A 21393-nucleotide genomic window follows, 5' to 3' on the forward strand; every position below is an offset into this window, starting at 1 on the left:
TCTCACCCACCTGCCCTGTATATTACCAACTGCTGCAGCTGAACTTTACCATCCCCTATTTTGAAGTCCTCTAAGGGATACACACAGCTCTACTCTGCAGGTGACTCAGCGGCCACTATGAAAGAGCTTTTAGGCATCAAACTGTCACATGCACCCTTTTTTTTTGGGGGGGGGGGGGACTGAGTTTCGCTCTTGTTAGCCAGGCTGGAGTGCAATGGCGCGATCTCAGCTCACCACAACCTCTGCCTCATGGGTTCAAGCAATTCTCCTGCCTCAGCCTCCTGAGTGGCTGGGACTACAGGTGTGTGCCACCATGCCCAGCTAATTTTTGTATTTTTAGTAGAGACGGGGTTTCACCATGTTGACCAGGATGGTCTCGATCTCTTGACTTCATGATCCATCCGCCTCGGCCTCCCAAAGTGCTGGGACTATAGAGATGAGCCACCGCGCCTGCCCCATATGCACCTTTACCACCACCTTCCATACCAACATCAATTCTTCTGCAGTTTGAAAATGATTATTATTTTTTTTAACAAGACACTGCATGTCCCTTATTTAAATGCACCCAAGTATCAGAGTTTATCATTATTCAGGTGACCTAATCTTTTAAGCACTTATTCTAGTGCAATAATGATTTCCTAGAGCTTACTCCCAGGAAAGCTCTATTCCCAGCTTCTGCCATCCTTTGAGGTGACTGGGGCTTAAAATAAAAAGAAGACTGCCTTGTGACATGTACCTTTTGTTTTTAATCTGATTTTGCTTTTTGCTAAAATAAGAAGAAAAAATAAGCGTTCTCATTTCACTACGTCAGTCCTGCTTGTATGTTTCCGTCATTCAGTGGAATAGCAAGGAAACAGTCAATTTCACGGTACCTTTCCCAGAAGTGAGGACAGCATGTAGTTGCTGAAACTATGCTGAGGATCACAGAGAACCGGCAGCAAAATTTCAATCTTCCCTTTATACTGGCTTGATTAAAATCAATTTACTTAACGGAATAGTCTTACCAGACCATTCACCTGAAGTACAAGATGTCCCTGTTTTTCTCCTAATTTAGAATCTCAGAAAGTAAAAATGAAAGCAGTACATACTTGTGGGAAAGTTAGAAAACAGAGATGGGTGGCTGGGTGTGCTGGGTGTGCTGGCTTGTGTCTGTGAAATCACCCAGCACTCTGGGAGGCCAAGGCGGGCAGATCACTTGAGGCCAGGAGTTCAAGATCAGCATGAGATCAACACGGTGAAATTGCGTCTCTACTAAAAATACAAAAATTAGCTGGGTGTGGCGGTGCATGCCTGTAGTCCCAGTTACTCAGGAGGCTGACGTATGAGAATTATTTGAACCTGGGAGGCAAAGTTTGCAGCGAGCCGAGATTCCACCAGTGCACTCCAGACTGGGCGACAGAGCCAGACTGTGTCTCAAAGGAAAAAAGAAAAAAACAGATGGGCCAATAAAAATAAGTTACGACAGCTCCAAATCTCACACTCCAGTAACGCACTGTCATTTCTCCTTCCCAGCTCTCTCACACGGATATAAAAATCATGCCTGCGAGTACCAAGATGTATGAGGGGCTACACGAAGCACCACAGATACAGTGACTTCTTTGATCCTTGCAACAGACTAGAAAATAGGAATTATTAATATTGTTCCCATTTTACAGATGAAGAAAGAAGGCTCAGAGTGGTTAGGAATGTTATCTGCTCCGTACTCTTATCACAACAGCTATAATGAAGCTGAGATACAGACCCAGGCACTGCAACTCCAGAGCCCACACCTGAATGCTAGGCCACACAGCCACTTACAACACACACAGCAATGTGTGTAACTATCTTTTTGCACGCAGCCATATACCACGAATACCCTTGCGCCCGTGTGTACAAGTCATCAGGAGTCTCTGTCATTATAAATGACCCCATGACATTCCACTGAATGCATATACCATAATTTAACCAGTCCTCTCTGATGCCTGCCTTCAATTTTGCATTACCATGAACAAACCATGTGTGCATCTGTGTGTGTTTATAATGTTTATGCACTTGCCTCCTTACAGAATAAATTCTTAAAAGAAGGATTGCTTGGTTAAAGTCATCTGTTGGTAACGTCTAGGAAAAGGCAGATGTCTTTCAACTTTGCTTTGCTCTATGTATCCTTGTTTTGTAGTTAGTCTCTCTTTTCAGCTCTCAAAGAAACACAAGGAAAGCTTCATCTATCAGTCTTTTTTTTTTTTTGACTGTTCCCTTGCTATTCCACTGAATGATGGAAACATACAAGCAGAACTGACGTAGCGAAATGAGAACACTTACTCTTTTTTCTTCCTATTTTAGCAAAAGGCAAAATCAGATTAAAAACAATGGGTAGATGTCACAAGATAGTCTTCTTTTTATTTTGAGCCCCAGGCTCTGTCGCCCAGGCTGGAGTACAGTGGTGCGATCTTGGCTCACTGCAACTTCTGCCTCCCAGGTTCAAGCCATTCTCTGCCTTAGCCTCCTGAGTAGCTGGGTCTCTACATAAAATCAGCCTGGACAACATAGTGAAACGCTATCTCTACAAAAAAATACAAAAAATGGCCGGGCACGGTGGCTCATGCCTGTAATCCCAGCACTCTGGGAGGCTGAGGTGAGCAGATCATGAGGTCAGGAGATCAAGACAATCCTGGCCATGGTGAAACCGCGTCTCTATTAAAATACAAAAAATTAGCCCAGCATGGTGGCGTGCACCTGTGGTCCCAGCTCCCCGGGAGGCTGAGGCAGGGAAATCGCTTGAACCCAGAAGATGGAGGTTGCAGTGAGCCAAGATCACACCACTGCACTCTAGCCTGACGACAGAACAAGACTCCATCTCTAAATAAATAAATAAATAAATAAATAAGCCAAGAATGGTGACATATGCCTGTATATCCATGCTAGCCAGGCTGACTAGCATGCCATGAACTGCTGACCTCAAGCCATCTGCCCACTTCAGCCTCCCAAAAGTGCTGGGATTATAGGCATGGACCACAATGCCCAGCCTATCACAGTCTTCATGTTCTACAAAAATGGCTTCTCAGTCTTAGAAAAGAAAAAACATATGTCTGCTATGATTCTGATGTCACCTCAATTCCTGACAATACTTCAACTGGCAAAAAAGAAAAAAAAAACAGAAAATAATCTTAAGCATCTGAATTTTAGTTTCCTTCCGTAAAATACCTGCTCTACAGACTTTATTGATTATAAACACAAAAGGGGTATATGAAGGTAAGTGAAGAGGCAATAAGGCTTGTTGGCCACAGAGCCCAATTCTAAAGGTTAGTATCAAGTAACCGGCCACCTTCTTTTTTCTCTTTTTTAATGAGGCAGTGTCTTGCTCTGTCACTCAGGCTGGAGTGCAGTAGTACAACCACAGCTCACTGTAGCCTTGAATTCTGGGGCTCAAGTGGTCCTCCCATCTCAGACTCCTGAGGAGCTGGGACTATAGGTGTACATCACCATGTCTGGCTAATTTTTTGTATTTTTCTTTTTTGTAGAGATAGAGTTTCACTCTGTTGCCCAGGCTGGTCTCAAAATCCTAAAGTCAAGTGATCCTCCCATCTTAGCCTTGCAAAGTGCTGGGATTACAGACATGAGCCACCACACCCACCCACCAACTGCTTTCTAGTTGTGTGACCTCAGTTAGGTATACAGCCTCTCTGAGCCACCACACTCCCCTCCCACAGTTGTTAAAATGAGACAATTTCAGAAAAGCACTTAGCACAGAACCAGCCACTATGGCAAGCCTTCTACAAAGGCTGGTTAGTGCTGACATTGCTGAGCTGTTATGTAAGGGTCCTATTTACATTAAAGGGCACAGTGTGCAGGGGCTGTCACCAGACAGGAGGTGAGCATCACAATGAAGCCACCTGGCAGTTACCTCGGGGGCATGGTAGGAGATACACTGGAAGATCCAGTCCATGGCAGGCGGGTACAAGGGGAGGTATGATGGGAGCTCCACTCCTTGGACCACCAGCTGGTTCTGGACCGTATCCCCGTGAATCTATAGAAGACCAAACAAACACTTAGAAAAGGAGGGGGGAAAAATCAAACAACAAACAAAACACACACAGCTCACAGATCGTGCATACTTGTAAGCATGTGGATAGCCCTGAGAGAAATAGCCTGGTTTCTCAGTCTTTAAAAAAAAAAAAAAAAAAAAAAAAAAAACAGAAAAAAACATGCAGAAAGTTTCTCATATCACCAAGCTGAGCTGTTTTGGGAATAAGCACTGTGGAAAGCAGGACCCTGATAAAAATGGAGCCAGCAGATGCTAAGAAGCAAGGCTGATCGACTGGAGACGTTTCCTGTTAACACATGCATATTAACTTTCTCCGCTTCTTCAGTACAATCAACACATTTTAATTGTCTCCAACAGAAGCTACTGTAATCTTTTCCAGGGCTTGCACATTTAAAGAGCTTAAAGGCATTCTCAACTTGGAAAACCAAATGGGTTTTGTGAATTTGCTATCATAGAACTGTTATACCTATTAGCTATTCTGACAGTGTTCTCTTACCTGTTTGAACGTAAGGAGGAAGTCAAAAAAGTTCTTATTTAGGCTTTCTTTGAGATGTGGGGCCACTTCCATTCCCACCTGCAGCCAGACAAAAGAAAAAAACTGGTTGCAAATAACTACAGTATGATTTTACTTTTGTAAATTAAAATATATGTACCTACGTTTATAGACATGGAAAGTCTAGAAAATTATTATTTTTTTGTCGCCAGGCTGGAGTGCAGTGGCAAGATCTCTGCTCACTGCAACCTCCGAAACCCTGGTTCAAGCGATTCTCCTGCCTCAGCATCCTGAAGAGCTGAGATTACAGGCACGTGCCACCATGCCTGGCTAATTTTTGTATTTTCAGTAGGGACAGAGTTTCACCATGTTGGCCAGGCTGATCTTGACTCCTGACCTCAGATAATCCACCCACCTCAGCCTCCCAAAGGGCTGGGATTACAGGCGTGAGCCACCACACTCACTCTGTTTTCTTATTCAATAAGCATGTATTGCTTTTATAAGAAAGACCAGAGAAGCTATTTTTAATGAAAAAAGGGCAGCATTTACAGTACTCCTCTTTGCTATTCCCCAAAGGCACTGAATATATTTCTGAACAGATAACCAAGAGAACAAATCAATGCAGACCTAAAAAGGAATGTACTCTCAAGATTGTGTATAAAAAATAAATAAATAAATAAAAATCAAAAGATATGTACACATGTGGCTGCACTTACTAGATGAAGCACAAAGATTACAGTATGTGAGAGAGTTGGCTTGGATTTCAGATGTGGTGCTGCCCCCGTTACACAGTTAGTTAAAAGCTATACAAATTCATTATTTGCAAGGCAGCAATAAGAGCAGACACAATTTTAAAACATTTTATGCCATTTTATATAAGATGAGCATGAAGTTTAACAATGCTATAATCCAGTGGGTCCTGACTTCATTATTTCAAAAACAGACTATAACATTTCTAGCTGAAGAAATTTACTAATCATAGAGAAGGTGCCAGGCACTGGGGTTAGATGGAAAAGTGGTGGGATGAGCTATGGAGAGGGGTTTGTATGTTTAAAAACACATCATAGCGTTTCTTAAACTAAGCTCCTCAGAAACGCTTCAATTCCAAATTGCTGCTTAACCACAAAAACAGCTTCGTAGGCTGGGCTGTGGTAGCTCATACCTGTAATCGCAGCACTTTAGGAGGCCCAGGTAGGCAGATCACTTGAGGTTAGGAGTTTGAGACCAGCCTGGCCAACACGGTGAAACCCTGTATCTACTAAAAACACAAAAATGAGCCGGGCGTGGTGGCGATGCCTGTAGTCCCTCCCAGCTACTCGGGAGGTTGAGGTGGGGGGATCACTTGGACCTGGAAGGTAGAGGTTGCAGTGAGCCGAGATTGGACCACTGCACTCCAGCGTTGGCAACAGAGCAAGACTGGATTCCTGTTTCCTCAAATGGGGATAGATTTCTCCAGTTCACCTTCCACTACCCAGAGGTCATGTTGGGTAATAATAATAATGTTTTTTAGATGTCATTTGAAACCACCAGGGTGTGAGCATTCCAAGAGCAGCTCTATGGTTGTTGGGTACAGGAAGTACTGTTTCCAAGGACAAGCACATAGATTAAAAAAACACACACACACTAACAAAAAACATCAGATCCAGTTCTACCATGTTCTGATTCTCCTTCCACTTAATCATGTTGCAGAAAAGACAATAATTATCTGTAAGGTGACAGCAAAGGCCGGCCTGACCGAGCCATGGAGATGAGCAGAAGGGGCCATGACTTAGGAGTTAATTATACCTTCCTTTAATAAACAGCTTCAGGCTTCCCCAACACTCCACCCACTCAGAGCTTTTGTTTTCTGTTTTTCTCTTCTCATCAGGCCAAATGGGCAGCTTGGATATCTGCTTGGGTTTAAAAGCTTTCTACCCAGAGTGGCAAGGGTATTGCTCATGACTGCCATCTGCTGTTTCGGCCTGCCCAGCATTCATTCCCCTTGTTGCTGGTATCTGCAGATTAGATTTATCTCTGGAGAATCAAACCTTCCTCTCAGACCATAAGGTTTGTGGTAGAGCTGGATCCACTCCACCCCGAGTTCCAGGCAGGGACATGTGACCCAGGCCCAGTCAGTAAGCACACAGACCCCAACCCATGGCCACAGCAACTCGTCTAGGGGTGAACAAGCAACCTGAAGTGATCCCCCAGAATCAGCCCTGAGGCTCTGGCTAGATTTACTGGCGAGAAGACACACTTTCCCAAGGTGGTAGGATGGAAACCAGAGGCCACTATGGGGCCATCACATAAAAAAAAAAAAACAAGCCACAGAATGAAGCCAATTCAGAGGAAAGCAGAGCTGAGCGATGTGAGGAGAGGCTAATTCTTGACGGCACCCTTTGAGGCCCTGAATCCAGCCATGCCTGCAGTACCACTGGCCTCTCCAGACACTGGCCAGTAAGTTCCTGTTTTTGCTTAAAGTAGTATGAACTGGGTTTTTGCCACTTGCAACTGAAAGAATCCTTACTAATACACAGGCTGCCTCTTATTTTTTTTGTTTAAGGCAGTCTCGCTCTGTCACCTAGGGTAGAATGTAGTGGTGAGATCTTGGCTCACTGCAACCTCCGCCTCCTGGGTTCAAGCAATTCTCATGCCTCAGCCTCCAGAGTAGCTGGAACCACAGGTCCGTACCACGCCTGGCTAATTTTTGTATATTTTAGTAGAGACAGGTTTTTGCCATGTTGGCCAGGCTGGTCTTGAACTCCCGACCTCAAGTGATCTGCCCACCTTGGTCTCCCAAAGTGTTGGGATTACAGGCATGAGCCACTGCGCCCAGCCTCTCTTATTCTTTTTATGTTAAAAGACTAATAGAAACTATCCAACGAGGGGAATCGAGGCACTGCCTGGACTGATAAAAATGATTTCAACAGAAGCAGGGCACTTTACTACCGGTCTTGCTGAAATGGGTCTGCTTTGTCCTCTGCATCCTCTCATCATCAGTGTTTTCAAGTTGCATCTGCCATTCAAAGGCATTTTATATGTAACAAACACGATCGTCTACCCTAGCTCATGTACCTGACTTCAAACATTAAAAGGGAACCGGCATGCAAGAATGCATACTTCACCACTTTCTGATTTCTCTTTAATAACCAGAATCATCTGCATAACACATAGCATGATGCTAAGTCTTTATCAAGGGTCTCCGACATCAGGCCTTATTCAAACGCTTTCAAGATGTGTTCAAAGCATTTGCTGTGTTCTACAAGGCAAAAGGCAGCAGAGCAGAAATACACAAACAAAGCCAGGTGCAGTAGCTCACACCTGTAATCCCAGCAATTTGGGAGGCTGGGGAAGGTAAATCACCCGAGGTGAGGAATTCAAGACCAGCCTGGCCAACATGGTGAAATCCCATCTCTACTAAAAATACAAAAATTAGCTGGGCATGGTGGCAGGCACCTGTAATCCCAGCTACTTGGGAGGCTGAGACATAAGAATCACTTGAACCCAGGAGGCAGAGGTTGCAGTAAGCTGAGATCGAGCCACTGCACTCCAGCATGGTCAACAGAGCCAGACTCTGGCTCAAGAAAAAAAAAAAAAAAAAAAAAAAAAGAATATGCAAACAGTATCTTTGTATCTCTCCCAGAGTATGTGGCATTGTGTTTTGTGCACGGTAGGGCCTCAGCAAACACTGAATTGGGAGTAGTAGTCAAGCTTTAATATATTCAAAAGTTGCCCTTGGACACACACCTGATGTCCCTGGATTAAAAATCCCCCCCGGGTTTCAAGCAGTAGGCGATGCATACACACTTTGGCCTCTGCTACGAAGAGGAAAAATGAAAGGCTTTTTCTTTCATTCTCAGTATCAAAAAACAGACCTATAAAAAGTGTCCTTCATAATGGGTATCAGCTCCTCACTCTGAGGGCACTGACTTAGTATTTCATGACACTTGAGACCACAGGGCTTCCGAAATTTACTGGCTGTCACACAGAAGAAGCAAATCACAGGCTACACGTTCTCGCCTTCTGATTTAATAAGGTGCAAACTCATGGGGGAGGTTCTAAGTGCAGCTTTGTCCTCAAGGAAGTCCGGGGCTTACCAGGGGCAATGATCCCTCTCTAAGGATGCGCAATATTCATGGGACGATGGCGAAGATTATCACTACTAGGGAAGTCCTGACAGAGGCAAAGTACCTGAGTGAGTTGAAGAAAACTATGGAGAGACCATATACTGGCTGGACGCAGTGGCTCATGCCTGTAATCCCAGCACTTTGGGAGGCTGAGGTGGACAGATCACTTAAGGTCAGGAGTGCAAGATTAGCCTGGCCAACATGGTGAAACCCCATCTCTAATAAAAATACAAAAATTAGTCAGATGTGGTGGCATGCACGTATAATCCCAGCTGCTCAGGAGGCTGAGGCAGGAGCATCGCTTGAACCCAGGAGGTGGTGGAGGTTGCAGTGAGCTGAGATGGCACCACTACATTCCAGCCAGGGGGACACAGTGAGACTCTGTCTCAAAAAAAAAAAAAAAAAGACAGACAGACCATATACCCTTCATGTTTTTCAAAACAAAAAACTTAATAGCTTAATTGAAGCCTCATGGTGCTTTAAAGCAAGGCACGGGCAAACAATTTCTCATCAGTTCCCCCAGCCCCTTTAACAGCAGCCACCTGAGCCAGGCCACACAGACCCTGAGGCCTGCCATCATGGGGGACACTGCTCCCCTGCCAAGAGGAAAACTAATAAAGCAATCAAAGTCAAGACAAAGGAAGAGCATGTTTCAAGTCAATGAAAAAAAACCTGTCAGCCTAAAGGCCCTGGGAGCCTCCTTCCCAGGAAGAACTGCAAAACAATTAATTCTGAAAACCAGTTCATTTGTAAGACGATGACCTTAAACATCCCCTAATTAGAGCTATGATAAGTTGGTCTACTTTAAAATTAATTTTTAAAACAAACCCTATAGTTCTACTTTCTGTGGCAGAGCCACGATCTAAAATTAGCAGCTAATAAAGGCCTTCTCTCAATGACTTGCGGGGTGGTGGAGAGCCCCGTGTAAACATTCAAGGAGACAGGCGGGAGGGAGCCCTGCTGTCAAGGGCAGCGACTCGCATGGCCTACCCGGCACAGGTAGGCACGGGCATACACGGACACCAGCGGGTCTCCGATCCCTCTGATCATGCATGTCAACCGAGGCAGACACTCTGAAATTCCCCTGCAAGAGACAAAAAGAGGCCAGCATTATACATGACGTGAGAACTCACTGTTCTTTTATTTTAAAATAAAGATAAAATGAAAATTTCCTAAATTTGGGGGTGGGGGGAAGAAAAATCAAGTTTCAGTAACAAACCAAGGTCAGAGTTTCAGTTTTCTAAGGCAATGTAACAACAGTCTTTCTCTTCTGATGCAATTCATTCACTGAATGATTTCTTTCATCTTTATCATTTGCTCAGTGCTGGAGGCTAACCACATTTTTTCCCCACTCAAGGTCACATTTATCTCACTAATTTTAACAGTTTTTGTCTCCAATTATTTTCCATCGACTGGGCAGCCCTTGATCTTCTCTCCCCATCTATTTCATTTGCCACAGATACACTGTCGTGTATCCTGTCCCTTCCTTGAATCTCAGGCTGGCATCTGGCATCCCCACCACCACCAATATGAATTACGATTTATTTCTCCTGCAACATGTCTTCCCTCTGCCTAAGGCATTATCCTCCTCCAACTGGTGAGGCAAAATAACTGTTTCTTCAGCACCCGTGTTATCCCCCAAATGACTCCAGGCATCCCTAGATCCAAATCCAACACATTTGAGATAAATTCTAAATCCAATCAGAAGAGCTATCTGTGGAGCACCATCAAATCAGTCACTCCCTGGCTTCAAGGAATTTATTATCTAGCTATCTAACATGACTCAGCAATTCACCTGCCCTGCAGAAGGCAGATCTAGGTCCCCCATGTCTTGTAACTACTCTCAAAACATTGCAATAAATTAGAGTAGCATGAGCCTAAGCCACTAATGGCAAAGGCTTCTGATTCTGATGTCATCAATTTTATCATCATCATCAACACTGATCACAGGCCCACCATGTGCCAGGTGTGACTCTCATTGTTGCAAGTGTGACTCAAAGGATCCCCTGAGACCTCTTCTTAGGGCCATGTTCCCAGGAGAGGGAGCCTGAGGTTCTGAGGCTCTAAATAATTTGCTCAAGATCATACATCTAGTATTGGTAAAGCCAAGATTCAAATCCAGTTGAGCTGATCTTCCAGGACCAACTCAATCAACTTCTTCAGGTTTGAGCTTTCTTCTCCCTAATATGGGCATGAAGATGGTTCCTCTACTTCACTAAGTTTCATTTGGATTCAATGAGAAAATGCACAGAAGGTGCTTAACATACTCTAAGTACCCAGTGAATAATGGCTACTATTACATTGCCATTACTGTGTGGTGTACACATAAGAGATTTTCAGAAATGTTATGGTTCTAGATATTACAGAAGAACCTTACGTTTTGGAGAGGAATTTGTTACATTTCAGGATGGATGCTTCCACGTAACTACAAAAACATCCTGTTAAGGAAGACATTTTCCAGAAGGTCTATTCTCTATGGAGAAAAGACTAAATAATCCATGAACAGAAGTAGGCAGGTCTTAGGAGATGGGGACCACAATGGACCTCAACAATCCAGAGAACCAAGGCAACTTACGGTTTCTACATATGGTTTCCAGAGTTTCATACGTATTCAAAATAAATTGCGGAAAATGTTACATGTTGACTCATAGTTGCATGATGAAATATAAACTGGGTTTTGAGTATTTCTAATCAAGGCTCTATGGGGAAAGAATGAACTTAAGATAACTAAGATGCAACTTATGTGTAAGTCGAATTCTCTGTTCTTCAATATTGGCATTTGCCTTGCAAAGCTTCACCCTGTTCTTTCAAGTTCTTGGAATCAGAGAAAACACAAATATGAAGCATTTTAATTGAGAGAATTAATGTGGGAATGTTCCTCAAGGAAACAAAAGCCTGACACATGGCATCATATTCAAAGTAAAAGACAATACACAGAACACACTGGCTCACGCCTGTAACCCCAGCACTTTGGGAGGCCCAGGTGGGTGGATCATGAGGTCAGGAGTTCGAGACCAGCCTGACCAACACGGAGAAACCCTGTCTCTACTAAATATACAAAATTAGCTGGCGTGGTGGTGCATGCCTGTAATCCCAGCTACTTGAGAGGCTGAGGCAGGAGGATCACTTGAACCCAGGAGGCGGAGGATGTAGTGAGCTGAGATCGCCCCATTGCACTCCAGCCTGAGCAACAAGAGCAAAACCTTATCTCAGGAAAAAAAGAAAGTAAAAGAAAACTGTTTGGAGAGAGCAAGAGTCCAAGGGCTTCTACAATGTGGCTTGCCCTGTATTTTCAGGTTGGAACTGTAACAGGACCAAATTTTCAATGAGAATGTCAGGATATCCCATCACATGGCTTCTATTAACAGTACAACTCTTTGGCCTATCTTCAAAATCATCGGACAAAAAAAAAAAGGATACAATCTCGGAATGAGTTCCCTGATGGAAGCAATCTTGAAAAACCAATTTAGGCATGTTTCCTTGGCCGTGTCATTTGCATTCTCTGGAGAAAAGTGATCTGTAATACAAAAACAAGACTTGTCAGCCCTCCTAAATCTCAGGATCTTTTATAGCCGCTATGAGTCGCAGGATGGGAACACATTATTGTGGAGCAGAAAAGGGTGTGGGGTACTCAGCCTGTGTGTTTCCTTCCTAATATCATTATTAGGAAGCAACTGATGGTAACAAGAGTTTACACAAACATGGGCTTTCTAAGTGCCAAGTGCTGTTCACAGTGCAGTGCTTTACAGACAGCTCACCTGATCCCACATAGCAACCCTCTGAGGTATGTACTTTTATTATCTTTTATAGATGCAGAGACCAAGGCACAGAGGAATGTAGTGACTCACTCAAGGCACATAGCAAGCAAATCTAAGAGCTGGAATTCAACCCAGGCAGTCTGGCCCTGCAGCCTACATCATTAGCCACTGCCTCTAATATAATCCAGAGGTTCTTGGTTACCCACCAATAACTAAGACAACATTGCTGAGAATTCCAGATGCCTCAGGGGCCTGAGACTGCAAAATGAAACGTGACCTAAGCTTTCGCTCTACACATCACTTGGGTCAGAGGAAGGTAAAGCAAGGCCCCTGAGGTGAGAAATCAGCCAGAATTATGTTGCCAGCTCAAGACTGGCTCCAAGACACGTCACCTTGTGGTGAAACTGGCAGTTTACTCCATTAGCTATTCTCTTCCTCTTTAATCAAAGAACCTGCAGTTTTTCTGCAGGGCACAGGGCCATCCCTGCAGCTAAGTGTGGTCCTGTGGGTCAAGTTTTAGTCCCAGGATATATAATAGAAGGGTAACTTCTGAGAAGTATCTTTAAGGGAAGGGGCCTGCCTTCCCTCACTCCTCCTTCCTGCACACTGACTGGAATGTAGACATGACAGCTGGAACCTCTGCAGCCATACTGAATCATGAGAATGAGACACAAGTGAGGACCCTTGGTACCAGGGGCTAGCTGCCCATCAGTCCCGACCCTCATTACTGTGATTTCGAGTTTTCTGGAACTCATACCCAACCCTGATTTTGACATACATATTTTTAAACAGCAGAAATTTATTTCTCACAGTTCTGGACTTGACATAATCTTAAGGAATGAAAGAGAATATGAAGAAATGAAAGAAAAAACAAAACAAAACATCAACATCATGAAGGTCACTGTTTAGCTCTCCTATGGAAATGATTTCTTCTAAATAATTTTGGCAAAGATCCCACCACTGGGTGTTTTATACTTTTAGATTAATTCAAAAAGACAGAAGCTGGCCAGGCACAGTGGTTCACACCTGTAGTTTCAGCTACTTGGAAGGCTGAGGTGGGAGAATCAATTGAGCCCAGGAGTTTGAGGTTGCAGTGAGCTATGATCGAGCCACTGCACTCCAGCCTCGGCAGAGTGGGGCAGAGTGAGAGAGTAAGACAGAGCAAGACCTTGTCTCAAAAAAATAAATGAATAAATAAAAGGTACAAGTTAATTACTTTAGAATATAGCAAATGATTCTTAGCTTGTTGGCTCTCATCCTGTTTTGCAATGAGTCATTTTCATCCCTGATTCTGTCACTTGTTGGTATCTTACAGTGATCAAAATTCCTATAGAATCAGCAAAAAAGACAAACTTCTAGGTACTTCTCTAGCAGAGAATAGTCACAAATCACAACTGCAGATATTTTGAAACTGTAATCTCCTCAATCTATTTTTGGATGTCTGGCATGCTTCGTTCACTTGAGAACTATTTGCTTACCATTTTCAAAAGAATGGGATATGACCATTTTCCCCTTTCTGGCCTGAATCTGTACATAAGAAGTAACTTTTCCTACTTTCAAGAGATCCAGACAGAAAAAGATAGCAGTCATTCTTAAATTCATTTTCAATCTTCTCTTTGGGGAAAGGGAGGAGCAGTGTTAATTTCCCTTCCTATGACTGAATTTTGTGGCTTAAAATCCAAAAGCAAAAATAGGTCTCTGAGATCATCTACAAAATCTCTCACTCTATAGCTGAAGGAACAGAGGTTCAGCAAAGGCTAAAACAAACAGTGGTTCAGGCTGCCTGAAAGAGTTGGAAATCAGGCTAAAGGCGGGTTGCCCTGCATACACACACTGACTGCAAGCTATACGACCACCTGCATACACCAAAACAGAATCTTTAGGCTTTCCTTCCAGCTCAAGAGATAATTTAGGAAAATGATTATGTTATGCAGGACTTTAAGCTCTTATAGCAAACTAAGTATTATATTCCTCTACTTCATGTGCCCAACACAGATGCTTTAAGGCCCAACTAAAGGTGATGTTCTAGGCTTTGGGGAGGTAACAGTGCACACGGTAGATCCTATCTACAGGAAACTGACATTCCAGTCGGGGGAGACAAATGATAAACAGGAAAAAAAAATAAGCAAGCAAACGAGTAAGATAACATCTAACAGTAGCCAGTACTATTAAACATACTAAACGAGGTACTGGAAGAAAGAGTGACTTGAGTGAGATTTAGGGGAGGGGGCTCATTAGATGGAGTGGTCAGAGAAGGCTCCCACAGAAGCGGCCTCTGAGCTGAGCCCTGAATCAGGAAAGGGAGCCAGCCACGCCTAGATGTGGGAGAGATGTCTTTCAGGGAGAGAAAACAGCAAGCGCAAGGCCCTGTGGTAGGCATAACCTCACTATGGCCAAAGAACAGAAAGCAAGCTAATTTGCTGAGGAGAATGGGGTGTGGCCAGCATCAGAAGCCAGTTTATGCAGGGGTGAAGCCTTGGTAAGGAGTTTGAGAGTTTGTCTAAACATAACAGAAACCCCCTGAAGGGTTCTGAGCACAGAACTGGCATGACATGACACAGTTTATACTTTAGCACCTGGGTTGCTATGTGGGGAATCCTTCAAAATCTGGAAATTAATTCAGAAGACACTTAAATATAACCAAGAACAGAGGTTTTCTTTCTAGCACCCACTTATTTTTCTTTTACGGTGCTGCTTTTTTTCAAACCTGAACTTCTGTGGATATTTTAAGAAGAGGCAGGAGACCAATGAGTCTAGTTCTTTCATTTACTTGCCAAGTCTCTACCCTAGCAGCAAGAGGTCTCTTTACATAACAGTGTTATAGGGATTGGCACCATCTTAGTTAGCATGTGCTGGAAAGGCCAGGTCAGTTAAGGCCACTGTTTATCCTGATGTGGCCCACAACAGCCACAGGGCAAGACTGAAGATGGGAATGCCAAAAAGATGATATGGGAACCATAATACAATAAACCCAAATTATTCCTCCCAAACTGGAAATAAAATGATTTGACGTCAGAGTCCCTGGCCTCTTTACACATATGCTGGATTAAGAACTGTCGAAAGAAAATGACCGCATCTAGTAGTGTGTGCTTTTCATGCACCCAAAAGATACTGTGTCTGTCTCAACTCAGAAGAGCTATACCTTAGTTAAAACTCCTGCAGGCAAAGGACTCAAGTATGAAATTCACCCCAAGGGCTCAAGTATTAAATTCACCCAACAGAACTTGATTCAAATGGAAAGAATGAGTACAGATGCCACCGAATTTCTCTTCACACATAATCTCTTCCGGCAGAATCCTGCACAGTAGATTTCCAAAGCTTTCATGATAATTATACTTAAGAGTCATTCCTTAGATCACCAACAGCTTCGAAAAAGATAATCTACTGCTCTTTTCAGGTTCTTGGAACTGGAGTGAACACAAACAGACGAAGATTTACAAACAATGATATCATTTAAAGAAAAAAAAACAACAAATGATTTTCTTTGCTCAAGGTCAAAAATAGTTATTTAGAAAGGAAAGAATTTTGGTGATAAAAGTGTTATAATTAACATATCTAAACAAGGACTGGCCTGTTGTTTTGAACTTTTAAGTTTAGGCAGGGAGTTAGTTATTAGTAATTTTTCCTTAATTGGCCCTAAAGTGTTGTTTGTATAGTCACTGAAGACTGGGAGAAGGAAGATTATATTGCAGTAGAGACAAACTCAAATGCCTCTGGGGGCCAGGCAGATAAATAAGAAAATTTTAAAGAGGTTGGGTATACAACAATAGGAAGAATTACAGCCTGTATCAAAAATGTTTTCTTTTTAATGATGTTGTTGCCAAAAAACAAAAACAAACAAACAAAAAAACCTGTTTTGGTTCAATCTCACCTGTTGGCTCAAGTTTACTGCCGATAATATAGCATGTTACATGCTGACAAGTGTGAATTAATTGAATGGATTTGGTTGGGTGTGGTGGCTCAAGCCTATACTCCCAGCACTTTGGGAGGCCAAGGTGGACAGATCACCTGAGGTCAGAAGTTCAAGACCATCCTGGCCAATGTGGTGAAACCCCATCTCCACTAAAATTACAAAAATTAGCAGGGTACAGTGGTGTGTGCCTCTAATCCCAACTACTCAGGAGGCTGAGGCAGAAGAATCACTTAAATCCGGCCAGGGGAGGTTGCAGTGAGCCAAGATCGTGCCACCGCACTCCAGCCTGGGCAACAGAGTGAGACTCCAACTCAAGAAAAAACATAATAATAATTTTTTAAAAAATGGATTCAGATTTCTCAAATCCTCAAGCTGGCAGAGAAGGGCTTTCCTTTCCACTTGGGCTGGCCTCTTCCTGCCTTTACCAGATCACTGCCTCCAACCCTGAGATGCCCAGAACATGGGAGGAACTGCTGAAAAAAACATCATCACAGGTGTGACACAGTGGCATGGAGGGTCCCAAAGAAAAACCACATAAGCCACATTAAAAAGGTAAAATAAAACTGGTTAAATTAATTTTAATCATGTACTTTAACCCGATTCATCCAGAATACCATTTCAACATGTAATCAACATAAACACTATTAGTGAGCCACTTTACCATCTTTTACTTGTACCAAGTCTTTGAAATCCAATGTCTTTTTTAATACGGCGCATCTCAATTTGGACTGGCCATATCTCAGGTGCTCAAGAGCCACATGTGGCTGGTGGCTGCTGTATTGATCAATGCAGGTGCAGCACTAAGAGCAAGGTTCTCACTAGCTGGTGGCAGGGCCCTGGGCAAGACTCTTCAATACTGGGTCTGCCCGTCTATGATAAAACAAGATGGGCCGGGCGCAGTGGCTGAAGCCTGTAATCCCAGCACTTTGGGAGGCCGAGGTGGGTGGATCACAAGGTCGAGAGATCGAGACCAACCTGGTCAACATGGTGAAACCCCGTCTCTACTAAAAATACAAAAAATTAGCTGGGCATGGTGGCGTGTGCCTGTAATCCCAGCTACTCAGGAGGCTGAGGCAGGAGAATTGCCTGAACCCAGGAGGCGGAGGTTGCGGTGAGCCGAGATCGCGCCATTGCACTCCAGCCTGGGTAACAAGAGCGAAACTCCGTCTCAAAAAAAACAAAAAAACAAAAAAACAAGATGGCTAGGCCGGGTGCGGTGGCTCACGCCTATAATCCTAGCACTTTGGGAGGCCGAGGTGGGTGCATTGGCTGAGGTGGATCAGGAGTTCAAGACCAGCCTGGCCATCATGGTGAAACCCCATCTTAAAAAAAAAAAAAAAGATGGCTCCTAAAAGCATTTTGAGAACTAAAGGCCTGTAGAGTTCTTTTTCTTTCTGACAAACACACACACTAAACAGTATTAAAAAGACAGATAGGGAGGCCAAGCATAGTGGCTCATCCCTATAATCCTAGCACTTTGGGAGGCTGAGGTGGGAGTATCGCTTAAGCCCAGGAGTTTGAGAGCAGCTTAGGCAACATAGGCAGACCCCATGTCTACAAAGATGAAAAAGTAATCCCAGCATTTTGGGAGGCTGAGGCAGGCGAGTCACGAGGTCAAAAGATCAAGACCATCCTGGCCAACATGGTGAAATCTTGTCTCGACTAAAAATTCAAAAAGTAGCCAGGCGTGGTGGTGCACACCTGTAGCCTCGGTTACTCGGAAGGCTGAGGCAGGAGAATTGCTTGAACCCAGGAGGCAGAGGTTGCAGTGAGCCAAGATTGTGCCATTGCACTCCAGCCTGGTGACAGAGCGAGACTCCGTCTCAAAAAAAAAAAAAAAAAAATTAAATTTGGAAAAAAAAAAAAAAAAAAAAAAGGGCTAGGCATGGTGGCTCATACCTATATTCTCTGTACTTTGAGAGGCCAAGGCAGACAAATTACTTGAAGTCAGGAGTTTGAGACCAGCCTGGTTAACATGGTAAAACCCTCATCTTTACTAAAAATACAAAAATTAGCAGGGCATGGTGGTAGGTGCCCATAGTCCCAGCTACTAAGGAGGCCGAGGTTTGAATCTGGCAGGCAGAGGTCGCAATGAGCAGAGATCACACCACTGAACTCCAGCCTGGGTGACAGAGCAAGACTCTGTCTCAAAAATAAAAACCCATCAAGATAGACCAATTGACAGATGGACTGGTAAGAGGCAGAGGGAAAGGGAAAAGGAGAGGGAGAGGAGGAGGCAGAGGAAAAGAAAAAGGAAAGAGAAGGGGAGGGAGGGAGGAATAAAGGAAGGAAGAAAGAAGGAAGAACATAGGTCATGTTATAGGTTACTGCCACAATCACCTTCTATTCACCTCCTAGGAAGTCCCATTACAGGAGGAGAGGGACATGGAGCCGCAATGGAGCAAGCTGGTTGCTCTAGCTTGGACAGATGAGAACATTTCCTCATAGCAGTGCTTGGAGGTTAAGAAGATAAAGGGAAAGGATGCTGCGGCTGAGAGTCCTGCACTGCCAGACACATCATTCTTAAAATTTATATGACAGAAGAAACTCATCATCCACTTGTCCCATTATAACCTCGCAGGAATTTAAAATGGATTGACCGTCAATTTAATGAAAAATCACTTGGGTATAGATTGTGAATTCAAAGCATCAATTACTATTGATCTATTTGACATTGTTCATTAATACACATAAAGTTGTTTTTTTTTTCCCCAAGCAGTTTGCTTCTTAGGAGAGAAAGATACATAGGAAAAATATTAAAGTCAAGCAGCAGAGGGAAGTAAGTTGGTGTGAAAGTTCAACTGAATCTAAGTGTAATGCCTTTTCATTCTTGCAGATTCAAATTACTTGCCTGGGTTCCCAGACAGGTCATTTAGAAACCTTCTAATGTTTTTAGAAGACTGAGATGACTAGAAATCTTCAAAGGTGTTTCTTTTACTTTAACACACCCAAAATTAAAAACTTGATCAAGCCTCAACGAATCCCAACTCAATAAAAAGCTTTCTAGTCCTGACTCCAGGGCAGAATGACACTCCAGGAACAGCGGTGACATTACCTGGTAAGACACTGCGGTTATCCACACACATGGAGAAGATGCGCTCGTACACAAGCTTTCCTGGGAGGAAAAGGACAGATGGTGTTAGTATCGTACTCTTTAGGAGCAAACACTAAATAAATGTTTGTTAATAGGGACCCAGAAGTATCATCACCCAGACAGGCTTTAACTCGTGATGGTATGCTGCCACCTGGTGGGACATATTTTAAGCCATGTTTCTTTTGCTTTTGTTTTTAGTTTTTCAAGTAGATTTTTACTTTCTTTGAAAGACAGGAAAGTGATGGTTTTGTCCTTTGTTGTCTAATCGAGCCTCAGGTATCTCCAATACCCAGACTATGGGCCACATTCTATGCTAGGCCAGAGGTGAAAATGGGCAGCCCGTGGGCCGAGTCCAGCCTGTGACCAGTTGTGTGTGGCCACACCACAACAGCCCACAAAGTGTTGTAACATTTTTTGAATTGGTTACCAACATGCAAAAACTGGGAGAGGCCAGGCATAGTGAGTCACACCTGTGATCCTACCACTTTGGGAGGCTGCTGAGGCAGGAGGACTGCTTGAGCCCAGGAATTCAAGAGCAGCCTAGGCAGCACTGTGAGACCAGGTATGTACAAAAAAATTAGCTAGTAACAGCAGCGTACATCTGTAGTTTCAGCTACTTGGGAGGCTGAGGTGGGAGGATTGCTTGAGCCCAGGAGTTCAAGGCTGCAGTAAGCCATGATTGCCCACTGCCCTCCAACCTGGGTGAGACAGCAAGACCCTGTCTCAAAAAATAAAACAAACTCTGTAACCTGGGAGAACCCACATGCGTATTTCCTCCTTCACATAAAATATGCCAAAACTGTGGCCGTTATCTCTATAGGTAACAACACAGCTAGAGCAAATTATTAGCTGTCCCACCCAGTTTGCCGCAGTCTCCAGCACCCCCCACCGTCTCTCATCATCAGCGTGCTTTTACTCTTTTATGTGACATCCTGGTGCCCAGAACCACCAGAATTTGAGATTCAACTAGAATGCAAGCTCCACAAGGGCAGAGATTTGTGCTTGTTTTGTTCACTGACATATTCTCAGTACTGATCAGTTCCTGGCACACAGTGGGTACTCAGTATTTTTTGGATAGATGAACATACTAGAGGTTTTGCAGGTCATAGGTCACTTTCTTGGTGACTCATCTTGGCCACTGTAGCACAAAAGTGGCCACAGACAATGTGCAAACACATGGACGTGGCTGTGTTCGGGTAAAACTCTCTTTACACAAACAGGTGCACAGCCTAAACTCCTGAACTGGTAGCATAAGCTTTGTTTATTCTGTGCCTGTGTTTTGGGAAATGTTATCAATATGTCAGGTAAAAACTATAGTTCTTACTCATTTTCTAAGCTCTCCTAAGTCACCTTCAATGTGAAAATATTTCCACGTTTTTCATAACCCCATTATTCAGGGTAGTAAAGAACAACACTCCTTGTCCATACATGGAAACAGAGACAGGCAAATACAAGGATCATTTCAGGTTGAAGAACGTGAAATCAAATGATATCAAGAGAAGACACAATGTTAGGATTAAGTGATGGACGCCAGCCAAGTGAAGAGGTACCACCCAGGTGCTTCTCCTGGTGTGGACCACCTACCTACATACCTACCTACCCACATTCATTCATTCATTTAGACAGGCTCTCACTCTGTCACCAGGCTACAACGCAGTGGCATGATCAGAGCTCACTATAGCCTCCACCTCCTGGGCTCAAGCAATCCCATCTCAGCCTCCTATGTAGCTGGGACCACAGGCATGTGCTAGCATGCTTGGCCAATTATTTTTTTTGTAGAGATGGGAGTTCCCTGTATTTCCAGCCCAGGCTTGTTTTGAACTCCTGGGCTCAAGTGATTTGCTTGCCTTAGCCTCCCAAAGTGCTGGAATTATAAGTGTGGGCCACCATGCCTGGCCTTGGACCAGCTACATTAAAATTGCCTGAAGGCACTTGCTGAAAATGCAGATTTCCACCTTATAGCTACTGGAAAAGAATACTTTATCGTCAGGCATGGTAGTGCACACCT

The 21393-nt window shown here is 43.7% G+C and overlaps 1 protein-coding gene across 2 annotated transcripts in view; it reads right to left on the reverse strand.

Annotated features, from left to right (window-relative positions):
- Window positions 1-21393, reverse strand: part of VPS35L (VPS35 endosomal protein sorting factor like) — a 149683-nt gene that overhangs the window by 82543 nt on the left and 45747 nt on the right. For both annotated transcript variants that reach the window (XM_039478174.2, XM_039478173.2), the window contains exons 9-14: window positions 19347-19406; window positions 12041-12137; window positions 10998-11045; window positions 9611-9704; window positions 4518-4595; window positions 3881-4003 (exon numbers count right to left, since the gene is read on the reverse strand). In XM_039478174.2, the coding sequence (XP_039334108.1) occupies window positions 3881-4003; window positions 4518-4595; window positions 9611-9704; window positions 10998-11045; window positions 12041-12137; window positions 19347-19406 (500 nt within the window). The remainder of the gene's footprint in view (window positions 1-3880; window positions 4004-4517; window positions 4596-9610; window positions 9705-10997; window positions 11046-12040; window positions 12138-19346; window positions 19407-21393) is intronic.

This window comes from Saimiri boliviensis, chromosome 12, assembly GCF_048565385.1.
Source record: "Saimiri boliviensis isolate mSaiBol1 chromosome 12, mSaiBol1.pri, whole genome shotgun sequence".
Lineage (NCBI taxonomy): Eukaryota > Metazoa > Chordata > Mammalia > Primates > Cebidae > Saimiri > Saimiri boliviensis.